The 1,957-nt window shown below is 41.1% G+C and overlaps 1 protein-coding gene across 1 annotated transcript; it reads right to left on the bottom strand.

Annotated features, from left to right (window-relative positions):
- Positions 1-184: 184 nt before the first annotated feature.
- On the bottom strand, positions 185-1,137 carry Tsp_08136 (hypothetical protein). The gene is made up of 2 exons (XM_003373495.1): positions 1,027-1,137; positions 185-505 (listed from the first exon to the last, which is right to left on the bottom strand). Exons 1-2 carry the CDS (start codon positions 1,135-1,137, stop codon positions 185-187), a joined length of 432 nt encoding a protein of 143 aa, XP_003373543.1.
- Between the last annotated feature and the right edge of the window lie 820 nt (positions 1,138-1,957).

The following is a 1,957-nucleotide window of genomic DNA, read 5'->3' as shown; positions in this document are numbered from 1 at the left end:
AAATTTCTGTGTATAGCAATCACGTTTGGCGTGAGCGAAAAGAGACTACGCGGGTATATTTTCGTCGAAATGCGAAGCGACACACTACCACGATAGTATGTAAAAAAGGCAATGTAAATACGAGTTGTAATGCATTTTAATTGTAAATTAATTAGATAAAATCACGCAACCCGAAACAACAGATTCATTGTAAGCACTTTTTATTGAAAAATAAGTAGATATAACAAACGTAAACGGTAATAAAATGCAAAGAAGAGTTGTAATGAAACGAAAAGTATGCAAATTTAAGGTGGTTCATCAATGGCAGAGTTTCTTCTGGCCAACGCTCTCTTCCATCGTCGGCGCCTTCTCTGTCATATCCGTAGTCTTCAGAGCCATGTTTTGACGATTTTTTTGTCAAATGCGCGAGTTGAATACTCGTCGAAGCTCTGCTTTCCTCATGGCGACCCTCTTCAAAATGGCACACCCATCCGCTTCTTTCACCCACATTGCAGTTCACTAATTTCTATAGATTCGGCAGGAATGTTCTAACATTTCAAAAGCCAAGCTTGACGTGCTGCAGACATCTTTTCAGCACTCCACATTATACTGCAGAAAGTAATCAATTTTGATTTACAGGTACAGTTTATCTCTCATATCACAAAGTACACATATTTCACTTCATGTTTCGCTTTTCCTGTCATTTCTACCTGTTTTTATATTTTCTTTTTCTTCGTTTTTACACCGGAGCCACACTTCTAAATTTCACGTGCATTTCAAGATTCTCAGCATTTCAGGCTCCGGAGTGCACGTGGCGATCGTCTTCTATCGGCAATCTCGAAATATCTTCCATCCACACGTTTCCATGCTGGTGGAGTATGTGTTTGTGGGTCAAAAACCAAGCCACCTCGTTACTCCAATGTAACTTTACTCCCAAACGAGCGTATGGGATGACTCGAACAGCCAGAATGACTTCTTCCGCAAGATGACGATGCTGCTTGTTTCACTGGCTGGCTTCAAACGTGAGACCGCTTCAGCGGCGCATACTATGTTCCTTCCACACGGTTTAAACAACTCATTCGTCCTGAACAATTTCGATTCAGAAATTGCATTCTGATTTCGCATTTCGTTCATGGCGAATGTGTTGCTCGCTAGCATTCGTGGAAGTGACGTGAAAACAAGTGCAACATGCGACACAACAAACGGAAAACAGTCGTCACTATACAACCATTTTCCAATTCCTCACGACATAAAAACGTTATTGCTTTACCGGCAATCAATGACATCATCCCTTCATTTGAAACTAATACGTTGTCGATTAGATTTTTTTCATGTTTATAACGGTTGATCTTTGTTGCACTGACAAAACCACTTTACTGCGCTTCTCCACCAAACGAATACACGATTGGATTAACCAGCAACATATCACTACTTGCCATTTTCGATGGAACCCATCCACTTGTGCATATAATTAGCGTAATACGCAGGCTGAAAATGATATAAGTTGAAAAAGATCAAAAGCTGCTGATAAACACGACTGCATACACACACGTGAACAGCGCAACGCAACCACCACACTGAACACAACGCCAAACGACGACTGCGCTCGCTCGCCTGCCACAGCTGCTTTTATACTAGTGTGGTGGTCTGTCGCTTCGCATTTCGTCCAAAATGTACCCGAGTAGTCTCTTTTCGCTCACGCCAAAAGTGATTGGTAGACACGGAATTTTGAATTACTCGATGGTCTCTTTTAGCTCACGCCAGCGGTTATTTGCAAACGAGACTCGTCTAACGATCATAAATCTGTTGTTTCGAGTTGCGTGATTTTATCTAATTAAATTCTACAATTAAAAATGCCATTTACCAACCTCGGAATTTAACATTTGCCCTTTTTTTTACATAACTATCCGTGGGTAGTGGGGTCGCTTTCGCAATTTTCGACCGAAAATAAATACCCCGCGGTAAATCCTCTTTTTTT

The sequence above is a fragment of the Trichinella spiralis genome, assembly GCF_000181795.1.
Source record: "Trichinella spiralis strain ISS 195 chromosome Unknown Scfld6, whole genome shotgun sequence".
In the NCBI taxonomy this organism is placed as follows: Eukaryota; Metazoa; Nematoda; class Enoplea; order Trichinellida; family Trichinellidae; genus Trichinella; species Trichinella spiralis.
The sequence above is the reverse complement of the archived record's forward strand: the minus strand, read 5'-3'. Positions and strand labels throughout refer to the sequence as shown.